The sequence below is a fragment of the Acipenser ruthenus genome, chromosome 24 (genome assembly GCF_902713425.1).
Source record: "Acipenser ruthenus chromosome 24, fAciRut3.2 maternal haplotype, whole genome shotgun sequence".
Taxonomy (NCBI): Eukaryota; Metazoa; Chordata; class Actinopteri; order Acipenseriformes; family Acipenseridae; genus Acipenser; species Acipenser ruthenus.
The window spans coordinates 996,543-1,022,206 of NC_081212.1; the positions used below are offsets into that span (position 1 = coordinate 996,543).

Genomic DNA, 25,664 nt, shown 5'->3' on the forward strand with positions numbered 1-25,664 from the left:
GTTGTTTCACTAGTTGAATTTGTCCTTTAAACCATTTGTGTTTTAATTAATGCACTATAATTGTTATATATATATATATATATATATATATATATATATATATATATATATATATATATATATATACACACACACACACACACACGGTTATTCCTTGTTTTCCGCATCTTAATAGAATTTGGGCCCTGAGAGTGAAAGAGGTGAAGTCTCTCAGCCTTGGTTTCGTACATTTTAGCCAAGACAAACTCAAGTGCTTAGCCACTGCAGCTGCGTTTCCTATTGCTCTCCACTAGGAAGCTGTGTCGGTCTCCTTTTATCCCCCCTCGTAGTAACCAAACCAAACATACATCTAATTTCTGCTTCGGGCTGTACAGTTGCTGGCGTTTCGGATCTCCGACGAAACTTAAGGAAGCACTGTTTCCCCCTCGCAGAGGATTCGCTTTCGCGCAAGATCAACACGGGCAGACCCGGAGGAGTTGCAGATTGGGAAATGCGGTGGGTTCAAGCGATCTCCTTCTGGCCGCGCTCCCGCTGAGGAATCGGAGTAAGTAGGGTTTTGTATATCCCCCCCATTCAGAGTGAACGGTATGCAAGTCTCCCCTGTTGTTGTTGCGTTTGTTTTTCAGTTGGATTATGTGGAGGAAGGCATTCCGTGTTTTCCTGCATGGCAGTTGGGAGATCGGTGTTAGATTTTAGCGGTGTGTTCATGGTGGAAATGTTAAAAAAAACTTAAAGGCCTCTCCAAATAAACCTCCTCCATCCCAGCGGTGTGTCAGCGAGATTCCTTCCCGTATTTGGAGATCGATTCCCGGTTAAGCACTCACTTGTTCCGCGCGTGTTTTTTTTTCCCTGTAAAATTCTGCAATATGTGTATCAGACTTTATTAAGTTCTAGAGCAGACGTGAAGTGTTTGGAAGATAATACTGTGCGTGTGAAATGAACAGGGAAAGCGTTTCATTTTCGCAGGAATAGGAAATCCGCTCCACTGTCGATCGTTAAAGAGAAGTCAAATTTATAATAAAAACACGAGGTCTGTAATGTAGATATATTTTTTTCCTTACCATTTCACTGCTTTGTAATGTCACAAAAATTATAGGTTAAGTAACAAACTTTTGATGTACGATACACGAATTCGGTTTTAGACAATACACTAGTCAGATGTGTTATAGGGCCAGTCTAGTGAGTCTGTGATAGATACAGATTTGTGTTGAACTGTATCGATGCAACAAAAGGGAATATTATCAACACAGTGCTTCGTAACTGCTGCGGCTACTCGACCGTCTGGGCGGGTTTGCAATGTATGTTATTACGATGCCGGGGTCTTAGGAGCGGGGGTATTATTGTACTTCACCATTACGTGAAAGGGGATTGCAATAAAAAAATATATATGTTTGCTTATTCTTTTAATTGACGTCTTTGTTTGTGTTGTCTTTTCGTGTCTTGAAAGCAGTCCTAACCCTTTTAAATCGGGCATATGAACACGTTCTTTCTAGTTTCACTGTAGTGGGAAATCAAACATGGGAATAAAAATAACCACAAACCCTACTAATGGAGCTTATTGATCCTTTTTACGTGTTATCTAAATGTTAAACCGTTCAATTTGATCTAAATCTGCATGCCAAATATAGACCTTAGCAGTAGCTATGCAATGTGAGGTGATTGATTTTACACTCAGTATTGATTCAGCTTTATTCCTTATACACACTGTTATACACAGCAGTGTCACACACATTTATATTGGTAACGTTTATATTAAACTCTGTTCCAGTGCTAACCTTACCGGTTATCTGAGTGACGCCACATTCCAAATATGTACATCTTCTAGACCAGGAAACCGAATCTAACACCGACTGTACCTTTCAAATCAACTGATTTGAGCTGTGCTGAGCTCAAGTATAACGGAGGCAGGTGAGTCAGGGGTTAGGTCTCTGTCCTCAATCACATCCCAGCACTGCATCTCATCTTTAGAGACTCCCATTGCATAGCGGTTTGATCCGTTCCTGGTTTTACTATGAGTTTAATAAGACACACCTGAGCTTGTTACACTACCTATGTACTGTGACTGATCAAGCTTGTGGTAAAACCTGGAATGGATGAAACTGCTGTGCAACAGGAGCCTTGTTTCCATCCCTGCAGGTTACTCAGTACGTATCTGAATACAGAATACAAATTTATAAACAGACATGTTGGCTTGTTTGTTGTCTATGGAAAGAAAGCATAGGCCTACTATCTGTTCTTTCCACTGCGTGACGGAATTCATGTCTGAGCGAGATTTCTGAACTTCAGGAGCTTAGGAACTTCCTGAGCTGCTGTGAAGTAATATGGAAAAGGAAAGGTGTTTCATGGACACACAGAAGTGCTGAGCTGAGCAGTTTGCATTTCCCTTGTCAGGGGCCGTGCCGTGGACTTGGCTGTTAACTGTAATATACAGGACTGCTGCTGTGGCAAACCCATCAGCCTGGCAAGTGGAAACCTGGAAGGATGAGATTGCTTTCGGCTCTTGTGCAAGTATAGATTGCATCATCTCGGTACCGTTCGTCTCAAGGACTGCAGCCGTATCCAAGATAAGGAAAAAATAACTTGGGACGGGGCTTCTCTGTGGGTGCTTTATTTGCTGGTGTAGTTTTCCATTACTGGCAGTCTAAACTGTAAGTTTTTAAAGTACACTTTTTTTTTTTTTTAACACAGTGTTTGGTGGTGCGCCGGTACTGCGGTACATCTAAGAGTTTGCTTTGCATGTTTATCTTGGATGTTCCTGGCTGACTGTGAGGTTGTACGGATTCATTCCTCTTCACAGATCTCGAAGCTGTGCTTTGCATTCCACAGAGCGTTGAGACGTTGCAGGCCGAGCATACAGCACGCTATCTGCTGCACTGTTCTTACCAGTCAGTCAGAGTGCCCAGATAATCTGAGACTGTTCAGCCTGTGTGCTCTCGGCAACAGGACTATAAAGTGGGCATGAAGAGTCTTTTGGTTACTGTGTGAACATGAGTGAGTGTATGTGTGCTGAAACTACACCCTCGGCGCAAGACTGAATGAGACCACAAGCTTCCACAAACCATGGTCATGTGCATTGGTCAAGTAGAGAGGTGCTTAGTCAAATCAGGGAAGTCACGGGATGAAAGGCTAGGCTGCTCGTGATCGTTGTGATACATGCTGCACTTGATGCTGCGTATTTGGCTGTTCACAGGTGGTTTGAATGAGGATTTCCTCTTGTGGCAATGAGGGAAGTGAGTGGTGCTGCACAGTAGTATGTGGGCAGGATTGTGTCTTTAAACAGCATCGCTAGGCACGATGCTGCGGTTTACAGATGTGTGGGGGGGGGCTAGGGGAGGCTGCGTGCCTTATTTACTAGATCATGTTTATTAATCGCATAAATAACGTCTGCAGCACAAAAGGGCGCTTGCAGCAGATGAGAATGCGATGGGATGCAGATGAAGCTGTTCTTCGTTGAAGCGGTTTTGTTTCTCGTTGAGGGGATGCGTTAATGGGTTTCATGAAGTACAATGAAGGGTTTTCCCTTTGGCCTGTACCAGTATCCCCAACACACCGTGAAAACATTTTTCATTTCCGCTGGCTGGGCAGGACATCGTACATCATGACTGCCAGGGCTGCAGCATCGCAGCGGGGGCTCCTCTACTGTAATTGAATAACCAGAGCAATCCTTGCAAACCCCATTCTTCACATGCATTTCAAAATACATTGTTCTCAATGGGGCGGTGATAACAACTGTGTAGAGGTCCATAAACGAAATGAGGAAGTTCAGTGATGCCGTTGAAAACATCAGTCTGTGACGTCATGCGTCCGTTCTCCTTTGTATCCTGAGCAGGCAGTGAAGCGCCAATCGATTTTGTATTTGAAATTGATTTTTAATTAGATTATTTTTATTGGCTTTGTGTGAAGCTATAGTTTTCCTGAAGGCTACGGTACATTATTATTTGTAGTCTTATTCCATTACGACAGGCTTGCCACCCATATAGTCCCCTGTGTGGTTAAGTGGAAGTGGTCTGTGGTCAGTTAAGTGTGCTGTAATACCTTATGGAAGGCTCTGAGATTTGACATGAGAGAAAAGCAAGCCTGATTATTTCATTTCTAATGCATTGTAGCTTGTAAAGGAAAGGTTTGAGAGAGCCAGTGGTCCCTCTTCTTTGAACTAGACTAGGGGCTTCAGCGGGCTCTCTGGGAACCAGGGGCTCCGTCCCTTTAATCACGGATGCTTGTCTGAGACAGCTGGTGCGACTCCCCTCTCCTTTTAAAGCGGCCTCGTTTGCATACGGCTTAGTGACCTTTCATTCTGCTGGCCCCCTGAGGCTCATGGGAAGGATGAGGGCTCCCAGCCTCCCATCTGCTGGAGTCTCTTCCCCTGGTTCGGATTTGTCACAGAGCAGGTGACACCTTGGAGGAACTCCTTCCTTTATCCTGAGGAGCTCCGGGGAGGGGGAGGGGGTTCTGCAGCTGTCCTGCCTGGCCTTCACACAGCACAGCGCAGCACAGCTCTCCTCCACCAGCGCTTGCTTTTTAAATGTGTCCTTCCTTCCTTGGCATTTTACATCTTAAATGCACGTCCCCGACAGGCCACCCTCATGGCTAGATCTTCTTTTTCTTTTCCGGTTTTAATTGGCTTTGTTTCTTTTGAACACTCAGGGCTGTTTTTTGCCATTCATATACTGTGTATCCTGTTTTAGCCTTCTGAACCTCAAAAAAACACAACCGATTCCTGTGGAGCTCTCAAGCTGACAGCAGGTATGTGCTGTGAAAGTGTGTTACCGTTTCGGACGGCCTTTTAACACATTCGCATGGGTCTGTTTAGATGCATTCCACCTTGCTGGTGTGTCTCGCGTTGCGTGCTGCGTGGATGATTAGGAAAGACGACTGATTCTGTGTAGGGACTGGTGTGGCGAGATGATGTCATAGTTAACACCCTGATTGTGCGTCAAAGAAATGTGTTTCTCATGTCTGTGACCATACCGAGCTTCCTGAATGCTGGGATTCCCTGCCACATGGGGCCTGTGGCACTGCAACTCACAGGAACCCTGTGTAGTTTCAGACTCTGCTAGTCACTTTTCAAGCACCCCTTCATCAGGATGTGGAAGTGGTTGATGTTCAGGTTTTAATATAGAATTACAGCGGAACTGTGCAAAGTAACACCCATGCAATCCACAGTTCTGCTGCAGAGCAACGTTCTTTACAGGAGCAGTGACTGAAGAATACTTTGTGAAAGGGGGTGGGGAATCCTGAAAGCAAAAAAAAAAAAAAAGGGGCGAGCAAACAGTATGTCTACTGCTGTTATTTTCATGGACATCCAGAAGTTTGCTGGTGGATCAAAAATGAAAACACCCCTTAAATGACAGGGATTTCATAACCAATGCAAACGACATCAGACTGAAGATGTCACACACTGTGTGTGTGTGTGTGTGTGTGTGTGTGTGTTTTACAGACACAGCAGTGAAGCGTGATGGAATGTCTCACATTGGAACCCAATTAAAGCCCCTCTCGCAGTCATGTTGTTCAGGGTGTTATTTACTGTGCAGTGTTTCTGGATAGGATTGCTGTTCATGTTGGGCCATGGCCTCCGGCAGTAGAAACTGCCCCCGTGTCTATCAAGCTAATTTCCTTCTGATATTGAGAGTGCTTTCTTAATTATTCTCTTCATCCGTAATTATATTGACATAAGCCTCTGCTACTGTGGTCACTGAGTGTTGCAGTTTATTACTGGAGCGAGTGAGTGATGCAGTTGTAATGACCATTCAAGTCAACCCGTTGAAATTATTGCTGTCTTAATGACATCTCTGGGGGAGGGGGGGGGAGAGTTGGGGTGACCTCATCCGAGCTCTATGTAGTAGAACAAGGAGGGACACTGAAATCCTCATTGATTTTATAGTGCAATTTCAAAATCCGACAGCTAGAAGGGATTTAAAGAAAATCTCCATTACAATCAAATGCAAAAAGCAGGAAGAAGCTACCTTGGTAACGGTATTGTTGCATTGTCTTTTTGAGATGGATTGGGTAGTGTGCAGCCGTACCTGTGTGTTTGTTTTATACCTGTGGGAACCATGCCTGCCCGTAGCCATGGGAAGAGTCACTCCCCCTTCCAGCAAATGAGCATTCCAAATGAAAGAGTGATGAATGGGAAAGGAGGTGCTTTCAATCTCGGAGAGAGAGGACGGCGACAGCGATGTGATTGCTTCTTGTTATCTTCGTTCAGTGCCTCGCTGTGCCTGCAGGCTGCCAGTCTTCTCTAATAATGCGCCTCGTTGTTGAGATGGGATTTTCTTTTTGCCCCCAGATCGCTCCACGTCATCCTCCTTCCTTCTCCCACAGAAACAATGCCTCTGTTCATCGTGGAGCAGCTTTGCGCCGGGTTTGCTCAATTGATTGTTGGTTTTCTTCCCTCGTTTCTCTGTCCTGGAATTGATTTGAATTGTTAAAATGGGACGATTTGTTTGTTTGTATAGCTTTGGTACAGCCCACGCCATATTCATGGATCTGCTGCAGCGGCAGCAGCATTACAAGAACAAAACCACCGTGATGAAGATAACCGCTGTGTTTTAAGACAGCCGTGCCATTGATTTCTGGTGGTGTAGCAGATCACATGATTCAGATTTAATTCCATGTCTTAAAGGTCTTTTTGTAGCCAGGTGAACACTAGGCTTGTGTGAAATCCGTATTCTGCACACTGTTGCAGGTGTGTAGAGTCCTTGGTGGTTTGGGTATTCATTTAAATATAGTTAAGCCCTCCCTGCCCTACCCTAACACATGCCTGTAACAGAGATGGATTTCCAGTACTGTACCATCTGCTGTATCCTGCAGTCTAGGTGCTATTAATAGTAAAGGAGCATGATGGCTCTGTGTGACTGTGCTTCATCCTTTGAACTCTGCACAGATACGAGTTTCGAAATACTGAATTGCACTGAGGGGAATTTCCTTATTTTCATTTCATTTTTTTTTGTGAAACTAGGCCAAAAAAAAGGGAATTGGAAGCTAGTGTTTAGCCTAACCCTCTTTAACGTTTGCCACGTACCTCTTCTCGTGGGATTGTTCCTCACACACTGTCGCAGACTGTGCCACGCTACTGGAACGTACAGGTTAGTATCCTGGCTTTAGCGGGACGTCTTACTGTTTCCAGAACTCCGTAATTAGCTTCAGGTGTTTTGTACTCTGGGAATTCTTTTTGAAACAGTTGGGAGACTGAAGGAATGCATTTGAGGCAAGGAAACTAGCGACCCTTGAAACCCCTAATTCTCCTGCTAGCTGAACTCTACACGCTGGTGTGGGACACAAAGACCTGGTGTAATGAAGCTTTCCACTCAGAGCTTCCGTGCCTGCAGAGTTTAAGCAGCATTATGAATGAAGTGCTTTCCTTTGAATCCATGGAAACCTAGAGAAACTGGCACAGAGTGGAAAGCGACAGTATAATGGCTAGAGACTGGGCTGTTTGGAGAGAAGCTGTGGAGTCTAGGGGCCCAGCTGCTACACTATATACAGCAAAACATTGTTCTCTCTTGATTTAATTCCAGGTGGTGCAGCATAGAGGTTTGCAAATGACCTTTTTGAAAATGTGAGAAAGACCCCCCTCTCCCATCTGAACCTTGAAAACAGTGCTGGTCCTAGATTGCTGTCAAAGCACCACACTGTTTCCATTAGCAATTAGGACCCCTTTGCAGGTCAGAGCTGGTTCTTAGATATCATTGTTACAACATTGTCCAGTGTTTGTGTTTTTTTTTTCCTAGAGCCTTGTTAAACATGGCTCCCTGAGCTCTGTGAAGTCTCTGTGAAATGACGCAAAGCTTGTCTTGACCGAGTACGAGGGAGTGTTCATGAACCCTTTGAAACAGAAACCTTTTTCAGAGTTTTAAGATGAACTTCATTTCTTATATTGAAACTGAGAACAGGACGCCCAGTCTGCACTGTCTGCTGTCCATAGGAGAATACCACTCACACCAAGTCTCCTCGGGTCTATTGCAAAACTGTCTAAGGTTGTGAAGACAATCTGTGCCAATTACAGCACCCTGTTAACCCTTTAATCAAACACATTCAGAAGGTTAAATGCACTGGGATTGAGAATCGTTTTACTCAATCGGTTTTAAATGCGAGCGATACCGCAGTTCATCAGCGCTCAACTGACCGCTGGTGATGCAAACTGTTGACACAGTTTGACCGCTTATCCCAAATAGCTGTGTTGAGTATTAAAGGCTTCCTCTGACTGCTGTGAGCTCAGTGCAGACGGGCACACAGGATGGAATTGAACCCGGTTCCAGGGGAAGAGGAAAGGAGAGTGTACCAGCCGCTGCACCATCACCTCCTCCCACAGCTCAGTACGGGATTGCTTACTACATTTTTATTTTAGAGCTGTTTTTCTTTTCTTGTTAAACTTCTCTAGCAGAGCTGTCCCTGTACCATCACCGGGCATGCAGCCAAACCACGTGTCTGTTTTATTGCATTCCTATCGTGCAGGCACGTACCAAAGTCCCTGTCGTTTCAAATCACTGGAGAAGAGACCAAAATAAAAAAAAAAAAAGCCGTTTACAAGAGCCCTTTGTGTCTCCTAGGATGACTTGTGAATATCGGATGTTAGTTTGTGCAGGACAAAGGTCTGGGTCTGGTCTCTGCATGTTAATGACTGACCTAATTACCATGACTTCCTGAGTCAGTCGTGTCTAGTTTGGAATTCTAATGAAAGTCGCTTTCCTTCGGCTTGCATCGCTCTCCCCACCCACTGGAGGTAAAATGAAGTTTTGTGGAGCTGGAACGCTAGCCTATGAAGGACTGCTTCATTAGGTGATGTGCTGAATGCAGGCCTCAAGCTGGGTTTGGTGCTTTTCACTGATGTCTCATTGCACAGTGGTTGAGCATCTTAAAAGGGGAGGTGATGTTATACATAAATGTAATTCCACTTGCAGGCTTTTGTGATTGCGTACCTTTAAACCCCTGTGATGCTGGGATGCCCCGCTTTGCCCTCCAGTTGCTTCAGTGTTCCCATCTTTTGTGTGCGGCTAGCTGACTGAGGGAGCAGGTGTGGCGCGGCTCTTGCTGGCTCGCTGCTGGGATTGTCATTTCAAATCCCTGGAAGGGAAAGGCCGGCACAGCAGGTATCACCTCTGACAGCTGCCTTGTGCTTCATTGTGCAGCCTCACACTGAATAACATCCAGTCCAAGACCTTACCGGAAACAAGCTCTTCATGCAGCCCAGGCACGCAGGCAAGCAGTCAAGACAACCAGGAGATGATTTTCTGATACGTTGGGGGCAGCCCTGGATCCCTGTGATGTTCAGTTTTGAACGTCGGGGGCTCGGTAGTGCGTGCTTGCGTTCTTTTAAGAGTGCAGGAATCTCACATGCTAGATTGCAGAGTCGAAAAAATAAAGAACGCTGTACAAGGCCAGCTCACCATGGGCTTGACTATAGAGCACAGGTTTTAAAAATCTAGTTCCACAATGAATAAATAAAACATCAAAGCCGAGTGCGCAGGGCTGAGGATTAGAGGCTTGTCTGCTGTAATCTAAGCTACCAGCTCTTTGCTTTGCAGCCCTGGGGGTTGGTGTAGCGTTGTCATGGGGATGAAGATGGATGGCATTATAACCCGGTTCTCCTGCAGTGCTCGTCGGTCCCGGGCTGAGACTGCCTGTTCTGCAGCCGTGCTGCTGTTCTGGTTTGCCAGGGTCTAGCACTCCTCCTCCTCGCCATGCAATGTGTTTTGAAGGTGGCTAACAGATGTAACATGACTGCAGCAGAATAATGTTAGCACCAAGGACAGGTAGGGCTTCTGTATTAAGCTGTTTGTGTGCATCTGTGCAGGACAAAGAACCGCAGCTTTGGATGCTAAGTATAGCATAATCATAGGGGCAGATTTATATACCACGTTGGAAATCATCGCTAAGAGCAGCTGGCACCTTACACGTCACTCAGAGAATGGCTTTGGTGTTATGCAAGTCAGCTATCGGGAGGGGAGAGGGAGGTTTCTAGATGTGCTTCTAGGCTTTGGGATTCCCTTCCATGGGCATCCCGGGACTGCGGGTCTCATCTTGGATACAAGGCTGGAAATCCATTGGTGTTCCTGTTTAAAAGGCTCAGACTGTAGGTTTTTGTTTAGGACAGACCCATCTATATTCAGAGTGAAGCTCGGAGCAGTCAGAGTGAAGCTCGGAGGTGTCAGGGGAGCACAGGTTCCCAGTCGCAGATCTCCGCACAGATCCCATTAGCACAAAAAACACCAGAGAAAGCTTCAGATCAGAGCAAGCAGGGAATCGGAGCTGGCAGTGTCCTCACATCACGGTTAAACTGGGCAGCGGGACTCCTCGGGTTATTCCTCGGAAATTATGTTCAAAGACATTATCTTTAAAGGGTTCAAATTCCGAAACTGAAAAGAACATTCTAGATTTGAACCCAGATCCCGACATGCGCAACACCTGCGCATTTAACGCACACAGCTGCTTATTAAGATGTGCGACTAACATCTGCACACATCTGGAAGGAGGACTGCCTTCCTTACTTACAGGTCAACTCTAATTTGCTGTAATGACCAAAGATTAGGAGCCGTACGCTGTGTGAGCTGCAGACTTCAGCAGGGCTTGGCAGAGAGACTCGCTCCACTAGATTGGTAGCTCTACTGAGGATGATACCTTCATCCCGCACGCACGTCTTTAATATACTGTCAGGACTAAAAGTCCATGGGAATGGCATTGATCTGTGCTAAGTATATCAAACCAGGTTTAATGGCTCTGAAATCCTGCCATATGTTTTCAGTGGTAATTGTGTTTGTATACAGCTCCCCAGTGGTGCTTCACTTGTTTGTTCCTAGCACTGTGATGCCCTGCTTCTATAGTAATGCACACTAATGCTGCACATGGGAAACAGATTCAGATTCAAAGTCTGCACGCTAGCAAGGTCTCGGGGCAGCTAGGCAGAGAGATGTAATGTGGTTTACCATCAGTTAAAAAAAACGATCCAACCTCCTGTAAAGCATTGCTGTCTCCACCACACAGGAAGAAAATATGTGTTTTACTCTGGCCTTTTGTTGCAACTTGTACCTTTTTGTTATAAAATGCAGAGTCACGCTTACAAACAAAAGCGTATATATTTAAGAATTTTCCCCATTAGCTTTCAAACCGTGTTCCCTTATGTACAGCTCACCCCGAGTCTGTTTCTGTATTTTCTTTTCTAATCACATCACAAGAAGGTGTGGAATAAAAACCAAACTCTCGTGCCTCGTTTATATTGGAAGGATTGGCGGCTCGGCATGCCGGGTTCAGGAACAAAGGGCCGATGGCTCTGTAGCAGCTGCGGGGCTAACATGGGGCTCCGAACGGATAAACTCTCCAATCAGGCTAGTTAAAGATGACGGCTCCCTGCAGTAGCCTCACAGACTCAGCCCTGCAATGCCAGCCATGCATGAAAACCAGCATCTATCACAGGCATACAGAGAAGGGAAGGGAAAGGGGGAGGATACTGGACCTATTGTGATCACTGTAGATGGTCGTCCCTACAGAACAGGGCTGCAACGTTGGGTATGGACTGACTGCTGTTTAAAAACTGCATCTCCGTTAACCCAGCCGGATGCACCAGGCGTCTTCTCCACCTGCTCAGTGTGAATCGCCGCTCTCTAAATGCAGCAACATGGTGTTAATGATGCAAAACTTTATATTTTAGAGCATAGGCAAACAGCTTATTATGTAATTTTTTGGTTTGTTTGTTTGCGAAGTTGAAGCTTTTCAAGTTTGCTTCCCATTATTGTGGCACACGATGCGTCACTAATTCAGTTCCAAATCAACTGGCACCAGGACAAAGATGGGCATTGCAGGGTTAAACCCGACACCGGCTAACCATATGCAGTGAGAGCGTAATCTCATGAATAAAGAAGGCTTGATCCACGGAGTGCCCTGGGGGTGCATCTCTGGGGTTGTTTTAACTGTCTTTGCAAAGTATTCCCCGGCTGAGCGGAGTGGACTCCAGCGAGGGTCCCACAGCTCCCTGGCTTCACAGCTGTCCCACAAAGCGGCCTGCGCTCCTTGTGGTGAAGCGCGTCTCCATGAACACACAACCGGCTCTGCTGCACATTGTGCGTCGCTCACAAGGCACTGAAGAGACCAAATAACATGCACAGCCCCTGGCAATATAGAGAGCTGGGATCCAGGACCGAAGGGAATGTGAGCGGCCGACAGGGGCAACGTATTGGGCAGCATGAAAGATTTGTAGCACTGTAGCAGCATCTGGAAATGAATACGTCTCGAGTTCATGAAGCGGTAAATTCATTTCAAACGCTCTAGCTTTCAGGAAATGATGCAGAAATGCTCCAGTTGGCAGGAACTCTGGGAGGAACACTTGTACAATCTGAAGTTCTAGTATGTGCTTAACATATTTAAATAGCTCGGATGTATTGAGTTGCAGCAACATCAGATGCTTTTGGTACAGTTGTACCAGGTTAAATATTTCTTTTCGGCATAAATAAAGGCATAGATTGACAGTTGGGGAAGCAGGACTGAAAACAAATACTGTGCGTGCTTGAAGTAGGGCAGGGATCAAAGGAGGCATGAGGTGAAAGCATCTTATTTTTTATTTTCTTGAAGCCTGACAGTGGGAAAGCGGACAATATGAAGTACTTTTGCAAGCTGCAATATGAGCGAATGGACCCTGGGTCTGTCCCCAGAGCCCTGTGAATCACAAGCATGTTTAAGGAGGTGCTGTAGCACGAGTCGAGCACGTAGACTCCACTGTATACAGATGGGTTTTTTCACGCACACTTTTTCCGTACCGAGTTTTAAATTCTTCATACTGTATGAGTGATCCCTACTACATCCTCCTTGTATATATTCCTAAGGAGAGAATGTAAATCTTGCATCCCAGCCTCTCTAGCAGAGGCGGACTGTACTGTGCTGTTTATGCTCGGCCGTGTATCACAGAATCACTGAAGTATGCTGCTGTGGGAAAAGAGTAAGCAAGGCTGCATGCCAGCCCTGCATATTAAAAACACGCACTTTAATATCCAACTGATCATGGAGGCTGATGCGTGCCTCACAGGATTCAGCTGTTTAAAGTTTCCAGTAGAGATGAAATATGAACTCTGTTGGCAGTATGATACATGGTGTAGAATGTTTTTTTCTTTTTGCAGCGAGCCCTTGCCAAAAGATTTTGATAGTCAGACAGTTTGCAAGTTTTCCATCCGTTACCACGATAAAACTTACAGCGCAGCCATCTGATGGCAATATGCTGTTTCTCCCCGCTGTTCATTAATACCAGTAAGTGCAGACCTGGTTTATGGAAAAAAGCATGCCGTTTACACAAAGCCCCCAACCGCAGATTAAAATTGAAGACAGATGGATGGGGGGGGGGGGGGGGAAGCACTTTGAAATCTTGGCTTGACAATCTCTCGGTTTTGGAGAACTCTTTTGAATCAACCCTATACTGTAAAAATCCATGTGTGGGTATGACATCACAGATTCTTGACATTCTTGACATTCTTTTCAAAGTCTTTGCATTCTAATGGTGGTTTGTCGTGTGTGTGTGTGTGTGTGTGTGTGTGTGTGTGTGTGTGTGTGCGCGCGCTGCTGGAGTGAACGACTGCACCTACACCAACCGCAGTCAACTAAATACACTTTGACTCACTCCCTGTGCCAAATTCACACAGTCACTGACTCACATAATCATTAACTCGAAACACTTATGAATTGTGCAATTAGACTGTCACAAAGACGGCCAGAGTGGGTGGCGTCAGACCAGAAAGGAATCCAAACACAGACAGTGGTTGTGATGAGCTGAGTGCAATGGCTGCACTCAGCGTTTATTAACAAATAAAAGGGTTGAAAACAGCACAAAACAGGACACGGCACTTGCGCCAAAATAAACAGACAAACAAAACGGACTACACAGTAAACAGACAGTCCACAGACAGACAAACGAAACACGGTGAGTGAGACAGTTATTCACTTTATATTTACGTTCTTTCTTATTATTTAATTTCTCCTTCTCCACACTCGTTCTCCACTCACCGAACACCTAACCCCGACTGCATGCTACGTGTCTCTATATATACTGTTGTGCTGGGATTCAATTACTAATTAATTATTCACTTGAATCCCAGCACGTGAATTAATTCTGTGCAACCCCGTGCTCACATATTACATTTAACCAGCACGTGAAGTGATTTGTGCTCTCCTCGTGCCTAAATACAAATCTACACTTTTTAAATATACGTGAAACACAGACCCGTTTATATCCCGTGTACCAATCTATACACCAACATTAACACACACACGCAACATACAAATGCACACAGGGACGGGGCACATTGCCACATAGACTCTTTCATAATAATTGAAATACATGAAGAAAAACTCAAATTGCAAGGTAACTGAAGCAAGCCCAGTACAGAGCACTAGCTGAAATGTTTGTCAGACTCACTTCTTTGAAGTTTTACATTGCAGTTAAACTCTGCAGTGGAAAAGCAGCGCTGCCCATGTAGAGCAATCTGTAATCTATCATAATGAACGAATAGCGTGCTTCATTGTCTTCAGGGCAGTCGTGTCCGAGTTCAGTTTAAACGTGTCGTGAGTATTTTCTGAAAGCTGCATGGACATGTCTTGATCCTGACCCCTCCAGCGATTTTACTGCTTTGTGGTTTGTTTAACTCATGTATTTTTCTCTGTGTATATGCAAGCAGATGCAGTAGCTGTATGTATTGTGTTTGCTTCTCTTTGCCAGCCCCTGCTGTCCAGATTTGTTTGTCACTGCTGTTTCATTTATACAATGGCAAAGTCTATCTAGCTGGCATCGGTGAAAATGACGCTCCCTCAGCCCTGTTCTAATGAGCACACGCTTGCACACCACGGTCCCTGAGTCCTGTTCTAACGAGCACACGCTTGCACACCACGGTCCCTGAGCCCTGTTCATATGAGCACACGCTTGCACAACACGGTTCCTGAGCCCTGTTCATATGAGCACACGCTTGCACACCACGGTCCCTCAGCCCTGTTCTAATGAGCACACGCTTGCACACCACGGTCCCTGAGCCCTGTTCTAATGAGCACACGCTTGCACACCACGGTCCCTGTTGTAACATTAGATGCAGGAGGCTTTGTTGGAGGTCGACAGTTAAGAGTCTAGATGCACAGCACTGTATATTACAGCTGCTGTAGACTTGCTGGCGATGGGTGGAAGTGTGTGTGCAATATTCTAATAAACCGAGGGTTGTAACATGACTTTCTTGTTTGTAATCTGCAGGTACTGAGCTGTTCCTCGGGAGATGGTGGGCTGGTCCGTAGGCACAAGCAGAAGTCTGGGACACATCCTACACCTTGACTCTCTGCGAGATTAACCGTTTATCTGGGGAAACTCATGAGTGTGGTGGAACTGTTTGTTTTTTTTAGTTATCCAGCAAAGTTTGTCATGTGTTTCTTGAGAGTATGATGACTGCATGTAGAGACAGATAATGATAGACAGGGATTTAGACAGAATACCCACTGAGCCGCTTTTCTAGCCCCCCCGCCCCCCCTTAAGAAGACTGTTTGGCGGATTCACATTGCAGGTGTGATGGCAATCTACACAGCACGATAGCAAATAAAATAAAACCATAAAAAAACTACTTTTAAGTAATCAGATCGGGGGGTGGGGGGGGAGTCACGTTTTCTCACGTGCCGTCCACGATTCGGAAATCGAACATTTTTCCAAAGAGGCTCGTGAAGATGACCAGCCTGTTCCGCCGGAGCAGCTCGAGAGGGGGCTCTGCGGGGAGCAACGACGGCGCCCCCGGCAACGGCTCCTCCGCCGCGCCGCAGGATCTCAACAACAGCCGTCCCGCAGCCCGGCCGGTCCGCCGGCTGGAGTTCAACCAGGCCATGGAGGACTTCAAGATCATGTTCCCCAGCGTGGACTCAGACGTGATCGAGTGCGTGCTGAGGGCTAACAGCGGGGCCGTGGAGGCAACCATCAACCAGCTGCTGCAGATGAACATGGACGGCTACGACGACAGTGACGACTCTGACGACAGCATCCCGCCAGAGGTAGGCTGCTCTCCCGCTAGTGAGCGCCCTGCCTGCTCGTGGGATGGGCAGGTACCATTAGAATCACAGTCACAGCACAATTGTTTGCTGAAATTGCAACTGTTATTCCAATGCTATTTTAGTTCTATTCCAATTCTATTCCAATTCTATTGTGCTGTTAATTCTACTACATTGCGATTGCAATTCATTACGAATGGCCCAATTGCGATTGTAATTGACCTCAGGTCTGGCAAAGGGGTGTCTTCTCCAGGGTGGCTAGAGGACCTGTGAAGAAGACCCCTTTTGTGTTTGCAGTTTTGTGTTTGTTTTTCTGTAATCTATAACTGTGCTGTAACTGGAGTTGAGTTGCACGACAGAAATGTCATTTTATTGTGCGCAGTGAGCAAATCGATTTGAAAGGCCATTTAAAGTTGGGTGCAGTATCAAATGGAATTGGATTAGAAACATCCCAATGTCAACTAGCTTCATTCATTCTTATGAGAGCTCTTATCAAAGTCAGAAGCAGGTATTGTTCTATTTGAAGGGGCTCTGGTTGGGATCCTGTTTCAAAGAAAGGGACGCTGCCCTAAATGGTGTCAAACCCCTCGTCCTGGCATTGAAAGAGTGCCATCTGGTGGTGGATTCCCTGTACTTGATCTGGTCCTTCAGGCCTCTGGAGCTCCGAAGTACAGTTTCTACCCCTGTGCGAAGACCGCAGCTGATCTAAATACCACCGCTGTTTTAGATTATTAAAATCGAGCTCTGTCTTTCAAAGGAAACACAGTGGTTTACATGATTCCTTCTTGGGTCATTTTTACCTTGGTCCTCAAGTAGGAGGATTCTCTTCTCCCAAGTGGTGCTCACTTAGCTAGCATCCCATTTTTCTCTTCTATTGGAAACATGCCTTAAAACACCAGCTGCTTTTCGAGATTTGCCAAGGTGTTGCCCATTCTGTAAACCGCGCTCCCTCGTTATTTCTCTGTCTGAATTCAGGGATTGAAATCGCAGTTTCACCCGGTCCAGGTTTTACTACACGCTTGATTAGCCACAGTGTATAGGTAACAAGTGCAGGTGAGTCTTATTAAACTCGTAGTAAAACCAGGAATGGATCAAACTGCTATGCAATGACAGTCTGAAAAACAACTAATACGTGAAGATGCCTTGTACAGAGACTATAGGACTTTTACAATGTACTATCAACACATGTATTGTGTTCTGTGTGTTATCCTGAATTATAAAACAGAGTTAGAATAGCACAATGTCACGATTTAAGAACTACTTGGCAACTGTTTGTGTCTGTATCCTCTCTCTCTCTCTCTCTCTCTCTCTCTCTCTCTCTCTCTCTGTCTCGTTTTCCCAGATTCTGGAGCGCACGCTGGAGCCGGACAGCTCAGACGAGGAGCCTCCTCCCGTCTACTCCCCCCCTGCCTACGACATGCACATCTACGACAGGAAGTACCCCGAGGCCCCGCCCATACCGCCTCCCAGGTACGGGCAGGAAGAGGCGGGGCATGCCACGGCACTCAGTAGCTACAGTTACATGCAAGTAGGATTTTGTTTGTATTCGGGATACTGGTGACGTGTGAAACCAGTGAAAAAAATATCTGGGGTGGGGGGGGGGGGATATCGGCTTTCAACAGATGGTGGTTGTAATATAACAGTGAATGAGAGAGACGGAGAGGAGCTATCAAAATGCAATTAGGATTAGTGTCCATTAGAAGTGTCTGCTCTAATAGTACCATCGGAGGGGAGGGGGGGGGTGATAATAATCCCTTCCTCGTGTGACGATTAACATTTTATCTGGGCTCTGATCTCTGAAAATAACCATCATTGAAAGTGTGGTAGGGATTTTCTCAGCACCTTGAAGAATGCTTGGCACTACTCTTGTAGTCTGTTCAGAGCGGTTTCTTTAATGCTGCCATTGTTAACCCTAATCGAAGCTTGGTGCAGGAGGTGTAGATGCAGCTGGGGGACCCTCTCTGCTGATCTGATAGGTTCTTGATGTCTCTGTTGATCTGGTTGTTTTTTGATGCCCTCTCTGTTGATTTGATAGTTTCTTGATGTCTCTTTTTTTTCTGCCTCTCTGCTCAGGTTTGACGCCCAGCCCCCAGCAGGTCCCAGGCCAGCCCGTCGCTACAGGGACTGGAACCCCCCCTTACTGGGCAGCCTGCCAGACGACTTCCTGAGGATCCTGCCCCAGCAGAGGGGCAGTGTGCAGGTACTCTCCAACACGCTGGAGAATCTGACCATCTTCAAGAGTAAAATGGTGCTATCCCTGCTTACTGCTACTGTGTATGTATGTTGAGCTGAGGTCCTGTGATCGTAATATCTCATGTTCTCGGCTGTGCTGGGAAAGGGGGTTCCTATTGTCCACCCTCCTATGATCACAAGCACAGGTCTGAGATCGATTTATGCACAGAGGCAGGAGTGTGTTGATGACTTCCTGTATACACATGCTCAATACACTCATCTTAAGAGGTGGAGTAAGCCCTGCCTTGTCCCTTTTAGCTGTGCAGAAGCCTGACTGGGGTAATGTCTGTGTGTCTGCCTGTTATAGAACTCTCAGAGCAGCCAACCCCAGGTCCCGGGGGCGGGGTCTACAGTGACTGCAGCAGCGAGGGGCGGGGCTCAGGCATCGCAGGGCGTGGCCACTGAGCAGGAGCGCAAGCTGAAACAGTACCTGGATGACGAGAGGATCGCGCTGTTCCTGCAGAACGAGGAGTTCATGAGAGAGCTACAGCGCAACAGGGAGTTCCTCCTTGCCTTGGAGAAAGGTGAGGGGTCCGACAGGGTCAATAGCAGCACTGTAACTAGAGGAATAGAACAAAGCACTCACTTTGGAGAAAGTTGCATTTGAAGTTTACTGTTCTGAGTAGCTTCTTGCTGCTATTATTATTATTATTATTATTATTATTATTATTATTATTATTATTATTATTATTATTATTATGTGCTTCGTTTAGGTGCTTCAAGCCAGATTCACTATGCTTTTACTCAAGTGCCAAGCTTGCAACAGTTTTTATTGCCTCAGCTACCATGGTCCAGTTGTTACTGGCTTTTTAATGTAGCCCCTCCTCCAGTATCATTCTATCCCCATGCAGAACAGTGATTGGAATGCATACATGACACTAGCAGGCTTCCATGCTACACTAGAGGCTAATAACATCGCGCAGCTGCATGCTGCAGGCTGGTAGGCAAGTGATCTGGGTTGCTCTTCTTGGTCTCCGCTTTCTCGCGGGCGGACAGTAGTGTACTTGGTGGTGTTGAAACATCAGCTCTTTTTTATTTTAGATCGGCTGAAGTACGAATCAAAGAAATCCAAGCCCAGCCATACCTCGGCCAGCCTGGAGAATTCTACAGCAGGTAGATGCTCTTAAAGTAACCTCCGTTTTGCAGAACCGGTGCTGATAAAACGCAGTGGAATGCATAGGGGGAGCCCGTCTGCTAGGCAGAGGAAATGCATGTGCGTCTGCAGATTGTGCTCGACATGCATTTCAGGTGTGACATGGCAAAGAAGGTCCAGCAGATCAGTTCGGAGGAACCTTTGCATATTTTGAATAGCGTCAGATAGAATACCGATTTGACTGGGAGCTCACTCCGGAACGGCTCGTTTTTGACACTCTTCTTGCCAGGTCTTGTTTATTTATAACACCCTGTGTATCGTTCAGAACTTCTTCAGAGGAACCAGATATCCATTTGCAGGGCTCATTTATTCCAAAAACCGTAGACGCCAATCAATTCAAGTGGTTTTGTCAGTCGCCCAAGCCTTCGTGAAACTAACAGAGGGCGTACGATGACTCAGTTTGCTGTGTTTCTTAATGAAACTCCATAAGGCAGCAGCAGCAGCAGAAGATGCATTGGGGTTTAACTGGACCCAATTAAAAAAAAAAATAATAATAATAATTCTACTAATCTAATGAATTGACCTTGCCATGACTGATGGGTACAATGTATGTAATCCTACCCACATCCTACATATATCATAGTTGCATTCTGGGTGGCTGTAGGAGCAGGTAGCTGATGTTCCTGTGGATAATGTCTGTCTGTCTGTCTGTCTGTCTGTCTGTCTGTCTGTCTTGCAGGTGATCACAGCGCCCCGGGGCCAGTTGAGACCTGCAGCACCGTGTCTGACGATGCCATGTTCAGAGACAAGCTCAAGCACATGGGCAAATGTAAGAATGCCTGCTGCCTGCTGTGCTACCATGCACATGTACAGTTTAACAGCTCTTCCACAATCCTCTGTAATATTGAGCTGATAGTAATCGCTTGGTCTTTCTGTGCCTTGCACACTTCTGTAGTTCTTAATACACTAAGCTGTTACCAGACAAGTGATGGGCAGGTTGTGTAACAGGAGTTTAGTGCAGAGAGCCACCAACGCAGCTTAGAGAAGCATTCGAATTCTGCTGTTTTAAAATTTAAAATTATATATTTTTTTTTTTTTTTTTTTTTTTTTTACAGCTACAAGGAAGAAACTGTTTGAAATAGCGAGAACTTTCTCGGAGAAGACGAAGATGAGAAAGCCCAAGAGGAAAACATTGCTGAAGCATCAGGCGTATCCTTTTGGGTTCATGAAAGAAATCCACGGCAGTATGAAGGCAAATCCTAACCCGCATGTGATGTGATGGATTAGGACACATTAAAAAGGAAAAACTGATCAACTCAACAAGAACAAACTTCAATTTGGATGCCATACATTGTAATAATGAAACATTGAAAAAAATGTTCTTGGTTGAATTTTTTAAAAATGTAGCTCTGCATAGGGTTTTTTGAATGCTTCTTAACTGATGCTCAGCCTGGGGACAGCGGCCTCTACAACAAACCTGCTGGATGACGTGGAAGGAAACTCCTGTGGTAGGATCCAATTCACTTCTTTCTTCTCAACATTTCCAGCCTTGTTTTTTGTTGGCGACGCCTTTTGTAATAGGATCAGGCTTGCTCTGTGAATCAAAGCAAAGCCTGTTCAAACAGCGCAGTAGCGAAGGTTTGCCCCTTACCTGCTTTGAAATGGTCCTCCCTGGTGTTTGCATTGGCTGTTTGTTTTGCAGATGATGATGTGCAGGGCAGGAGAGTGCCGGCTCATGAAGAGGAGGAGGAGGAGGAAGAGGGGCGCAGGGAGCCTCCGTCATGGTGAGGGAGCGGGGCTGCGCGCTCCAGTCAGGCTGGGGTCATTGGGGGCGGGACAGGAGAGGGGAGGGGAGGGGGGGGCGGGGGTACAGAGCTACAGGGGATCATCAAACAGTTTGCGTGTTTTGCTACTGTTTCTATGAATGGCTGTTCTGAAGTTATCAGAGGAGCAGTTATGCGCATCAGCAGGCATGGTAAATGTACTGTGCAAGCTGTTGGTGCATGTTAAAGAAAGGTTAGCTAGCTGCCTGATTTCAGTTTGTTCTCTCTTTTTCTCTCTCTCTCTCTCTCTCTCTCTCTCTCTCTCTCTCTCTCTCTCTCTCCACAGATCCCCAAGGCCAGGTCTCCTGGGTTTCTATTGCTGTGTGGAGCCGACCTGACTGATCTGGAGCCGGACACATGAAGGCAGCTGGCTCACTTTCCTTCCTTTCTTCAGTGCTTTCCTGTTCTCTGCAGTTTTTTAACAAGGCACAGTTTAATACCGGTTGGGGGGGGACAGAAAACCAGTACCTCATACTAAAGACTGCTTCAGTGTTTTAATAGAGCCGTTTACATCCCTTCTAAATGTATACAGAACTTGAGTTGACTTCTTCTGTATTTAATACCATGATGTTGTCATCATTCGTTCAAGTTTCTACAATTTACTGTTTAAAAAAATAATGTTGTACAGGTATTGCATTTTACACAACAGAGTTCCTTGCTGTGTTTTGTACGCTAGTGGCATTCTTAGAGCAGAATGCCTATTCTGTTTCAAAGTTCTATCACAGGCATTAATTCTGGAACACACAGTGTGGTTCACCTGGGGAATATTCTGAACACAGAAAAACTGCAAGTGGAGCATCATGATCTGAGTGTAGGGAGAGCCCTGAATACCCTGTGCTGTTAACAAGAATGGGGTCCCAGGTCCCTGTGCTCTGTACTGTAGCAATACCTGTTCACTGACCAGGTCTGCTTCGACACCTGTAATATCAGCATAACACCCACCTCTGCATGCTGTTTTTAAAAAGAGATGGACCTACCGATATGTCAGTATTAGTATTATCATCATTATTATTATTATTATTATTATTATTATTATTATTATTATTATTATTATTATTAGAGCAGAAATTAATAATGGACAAAAACTAGTGGCTGTAAATTGCGTAGGAAAAAAAAATGGTATTGTGTTGATCTTGTCCAACATGCTTCTAAATGAGCAGAGATTTATTTTTCATTCTTGTGATCATGCATGCGGTGATGTATATGGAAATCTTACAGAACGTGGTGTTTGAATAGGAATTGGGTGGGGAAGGGGAGTGAAGCGCATTCTCCCACTGAAAGAGCTAAACCATGTGTTCTCTAGGTCTTTCCTGTTCCAATAACAGTGTCTGGTGCGCATTTGTAAGCACGCAGTATAGAGGGCTAAGGAAACTCTGCACATTGTATCAATGTCGTGAACATGATCAGGTGTCGGTTTGTTTTTTGTGTGACATACAGTAGATTTAAAAAGGTGACTGATAGTACTAATTACAATGTATTGGTGTGAATAATTGGCAAGGAGCAGAAATAGCTCTAACAATGTTTGGTATTGCTATACTCCGTTCAGTTGGTCAGAACCATGAATTCACTGTTTTTATATTTTTACTGTTTCCCCGATTTTCAGGATGCCACAGCGGTGTTTTAATGCTAACCTGAATCTTTAATTAAAAAGCATCTACAGTGAAAAGGATATCCGAATGTTTTGCATGTTCGTTATTCATATGGAAGCATGGTCCTACACATTTTTGTTTGTTTGTTTCAACATTGTGTAAATGAGCCTCCACATCCACGTGCAGATAGTACCAGATCTCTCAGGGATTTTCAACACAAATTCCCCTTTGTCTTGCTGCTTTTCATTACTTAACCAGGCCTGGGAAATAAACCAGACTGGAGTTTAGATCAATGAAGCTCAATCTAAATCAAATACAATTTTGAGGGGGAGGATTTGATTGGAGATTTTTGCTGGCCTAGGTTTGTTTTTTAAAATGAAGTGATCAGTCATCATAAGCATCATAATTAACTACGTACTATGCAGGTACGTTTAATAGAGTGAAATAGTAAGAAGTGATTGTGGTTACCATGGCATCGAAAGCCTAGAAGTACCTCCCCCTGTTTGTTTTCAAACGCACGTTCCCCAAGGTATGTTAAACAAACCCAAACGTTGACCCATTTGGTTTCCATTTTTCATAGCCTTTTTAATTTTCTGTTTGAAAGTATCAATTGCCTGTCCCTGCAGGTCCTCCAGCAGACGGAAGCCTTTTGTGTCCTCCTTCCCCTTTTGATATTCAGCTTCACGTATGTAGAGGTTCTAATAATATGTTTCAATAATTCTGTAGGTTATTGCACTTGGATGAGGTGTAAAGTCCTGGGCTGTGACATACAGAAACTCATTTCTTGGTGGTTAATTTGCTGTGTTATTCAGGTTGATATTTCTGTTTGTTTTGATTATTTTTTTAATCTACAGTTTTCTTCCAGTTGTACATACTGTACTGTAACATCACTTATCCATAACCTGTGATCCATACAGTACATGGATCACGTGTGCGCTGAAGTTATTATCGCTTCCTAAACCACGGCGAACCCTCTTTATACAACGCGTGAAAAACAAACGCAAGGATTATACTGCAAACGGGCAAAGGAGATGTCTTTTACAAGAATGTTCATTATGACATAACAATGCTAATCATGTCCTCGCATTACATATTTCATTTTAATGTCTTATTTCATTCCACTACCGGTGATTTAACATGATTTTTTTTTCATATTAAATGTTTTGTCAAACCTGCCGTGTGTGTGTGTGTGTGTGTGTGTGCGTGTGCATAGAAATATGTGTAATATAGTTCCATATAAAAACAATTGCTTAAGTAGAGTATTGGTATTTTTTTAACAATGCCTCCCCTTTTCCATAAAGAGAGGCTCAGTGTGTAGAAGCACAAACAGAAGGAAGTCTGTCCCGAGCGTGGATGTAGATGATGATGCTGCTGCAGCATGCCTGCTCGCATGGACCTGCTAATGATCCGGGGGTAACTGGGTGAACAAAGGGGATGCAGGACAGCGCCCCTGAGGCTTGACTCTGATTCCTGTGTGTTTGTTCTGGTTCGGCTGTCATTGTAACTCCAGTCGACAGCTTCAGGCTCTTTTTACAACTCTTTGAGATAAGCTTTTGTTTTATACGTCCAGCAGAGATCAAATACCTTCTGTGTTTTTAATAGAGCTCAAATATTTCTCTAGTCTAGATCTCTGGTTTGGGTTCAGTCTCATCTAGTACATACATGCTACACTTCCTGTGGTGGGGCAGAAAGTTTTACCCAATAGGTTTCTGTGGATGATAAAGGCTAGATTATAAAGCTTGTAGTGCTGGCAAGTTCTCTGTGATTAGAAATTCACAATGCTGGTGTTTTGTGCTTCCTGAATGTAGGGGGTTAGGCCAGTAGAACCGTTACTTTCTCACAGCAAGAAAGCTTATTCCCGGCGTATCGATGCGAGAGCAGTGTTCTGAGTGGTGCATAATTCAGATATACGGGTGAATGCATACTGTATGTATTGGTTATATATATGTAAGACATTTCAAAGGTAAACTTTAACTTGCCATGTGTATCTAGTTGAGTTCTGGAAGTCCTTGTATAAAAAAGGGACAACGGGTTCTCCTTTTTTTATGACAATACTGAAATTGAAATATGTGTAAACTAAATGTTTTTAAAAGAAATATATACTGAGCATCAGAAGATACTTCTCACTATTGTAACACATTTAAGGTATATAAATGATGAACATTGATAAAATGTTTTTGGTTTCTTTTTAATCCCTCGATCATTCATCCTTGACCATGACATGCTTTAGTGACTGTGACGGAAGCATATGCGCTTAATCACCTAATTAGTGAGACCGTTGATTGGACACTGGATATGGAGTGATTTCAGCTGCTGAATTGCAAGCTTGAATACAAGCAATAAAGAAAATCACAGAAAAAAAAAACAGTATGCCACGTCTGTCCAGAGAGCAGCGCCTTCGTGTGATCGGCATGTTGGAGGCTGGACTAGGGCAGCGTGCTGTGGCTCGCCGTCTTGGGTGCTCACAGCCAGCAATTTCAGACCTGGCGAGACGGTATAACCAGACGCACTCTGTCAATGACAGAGCCACCAACTGGGAGACCAAGAGTCACAACACCTGCCCAAGATCGACAGATCATTCTGCAGCATCTTTGTGATATCAGTTGTTAATCAGCCCAATAAAAAGTCACTGCACCTGCTCTAAAACAGAGTTTGTCATTTTTTGATCACATCTAGTGAATTTTATCCAAATATAAGAGATACGTTTCTTTTGATGCTCAGTAAAGATTTTGGAAATCCTGGATTTTTTTTTTTCTGGTGGAAAGATGCTCAAAAACAAGAAGAAACGAACAGCTTGGCTGTTTCTCTGACTTTGCAAGTCTCCATGAAATCCATGAAGGTTTGTTTCTGTTGTACTTAATTAGATTTTTTTTTTTTTCTTCCACTCAAGATGTTTATTAGTTATTCATATAATAAAGTTGTGTTGTACCCTAGCTAGGA

At 44.8% G+C, this 25,664-nt stretch overlaps 1 protein-coding gene across 4 annotated transcripts; it reads left to right on the plus strand.

The window, feature by feature from the left end:
* Window positions 1–175: 175 nt before the first annotated feature.
* Window positions 176–25,657, plus strand: LOC117429710 (CUE domain-containing protein 1-like). Of its 4 annotated transcripts, none has more exons than XM_034903204.2 (11): window positions 176–544; window positions 15,212–15,990; window positions 17,330–17,511; window positions 18,061–18,187; window positions 18,527–18,743; window positions 19,261–19,332; window positions 20,052–20,141; window positions 20,428–20,521; window positions 20,762–20,820; window positions 21,015–21,096; window positions 21,422–25,657. In XM_034903204.2, coding segments are annotated over exons 2-11 (1,242 nt in total). In that variant the 5' UTR covers window positions 176–544; window positions 15,212–15,672; the 3' UTR covers window positions 21,423–25,657. The 4 variants fall into 4 exon arrangements, with proteins under 4 accessions (XP_034759095.2, XP_034759096.2, XP_058853852.1 ...); XM_034903205.2 differs by having other exon boundaries at window positions 17,330–17,457; XM_058997868.1 differs by lacking the exon at window positions 176–544 and adding an exon at window positions 1,783–1,908.
* The last annotated feature ends 7 nt before the right edge of the window (window positions 25,658–25,664 follow it).